The sequence below is a fragment of the Halyomorpha halys genome, unplaced genomic scaffold, assembly GCF_000696795.3.
Source record: "Halyomorpha halys isolate HHAL.00 unplaced genomic scaffold, Hhal_1.1 Scaffold1235.1, whole genome shotgun sequence".
NCBI classification, from domain to species: Eukaryota; Metazoa; Arthropoda; class Insecta; order Hemiptera; family Pentatomidae; genus Halyomorpha; species Halyomorpha halys.
In genome coordinates this window covers 41,648-42,683 of record NW_027107220.1, presented here as the reverse complement: position 1 = coordinate 42,683, position 1,036 = coordinate 41,648, and the positions used below count along the sequence as shown (strand labels likewise).

Sequence of the window (1,036 nt, the reverse complement as noted above, 5' to 3'; positions counted from 1 at the left end):
ATTTATTGAACTGTTTATTAAATATGGTATTCGGTATGTTGTACTTTTAATGATCTACTTGCGTATTGCTTATTCTGTAATACTTTACTCTAACAATAATTAAAAAGATAAAACTAATAGAATTTTATAGATACTAACCAAGGCCGTATGACAGAATCATTAACCATCCGACTAAGAAGCCAAATAACTCTCCCATCGTATTGTAGCAGTAGTGATAAGCGTTCCCGGCTGTGGGGGATAGGCATGACAGTTCAGCGTAACACATTGCTGAAATAATACTGAATTATATCGCCCATATACATTCTTATATCTCCATTGAAATTCTGAATAAAAAAATTGCTTACCGATTGTGATCATTATAAGTCCACCGATGCCATAGCAGAAGAATGACATAATGCCATACCTTTGTGTTATTACGCCCAAACTATTATGGAAGCCGTGCCCAATCATGGAACCTAAGCAAATCATAATAGCATCCAAGGTGGAGAACGTAACTTGCAGGGGGCTTAGAGGCAGAACAATTACTTGCTTCCTCAGCACCAAGCTCTTTAAGAACTTTAATAACATCGCCTTTATATTATGAAAAACTCCCATCTTGATGCTAATAAAGAATTTCGATAAAACAAAAAAAGTATATATCAAAATATGTTAAGTTGTTTTTTACTCAGTTTTAAAGACTAAATATATATATAACTTACGAGCACTTAGACTGAATAGCTTGAAGGAAAAGAGAAAGAGGGAACAGAATTAAACTGCACGCTTACTAGAAAGATACTGGTTTATTATCTCTGTGATGCTATAGACATTATTGAGGTTTATTTACATGAGGAGTTATGATTAGTGTTGTATACAGGCCTTGTCCAACCATAACTTATATATATATATACACACACACATGTAGGCTCAATATGGATATAGGTAAGAGCGAAGAGGTGCTAAATATTATGCAACAATCTTCACCCTTGATGTCAAGAATGATTTTAACACTGCAAGATGGATCTGCATAATGGATGCCCTAGAGACTATGGCGGAATAT

At 34.5% G+C, this 1,036-nt stretch overlaps 1 protein-coding gene across 2 annotated transcripts in view; it reads right to left on the bottom strand.

Moving 5' to 3' along the window:
- LOC106688930 (cationic amino acid transporter 3) overlaps positions 1-1,036 on the bottom strand; it is a 52,589-nt gene that overhangs the window by 37,607 nt on the left and 13,946 nt on the right. For both annotated transcript variants that reach the window (XM_067045503.1, XM_014433630.2), the window contains exons 2-3: positions 345-601; positions 139-267 (exon numbers count right to left, since the gene is read on the bottom strand). In XM_067045503.1, coding sequence (XP_066901604.1) covers positions 139-267; positions 345-594 — 379 coding nt within the window. In that variant the 5' untranslated portion in view covers positions 595-601. The remainder of the gene's footprint in view (positions 1-138; positions 268-344; positions 602-1,036) is intronic.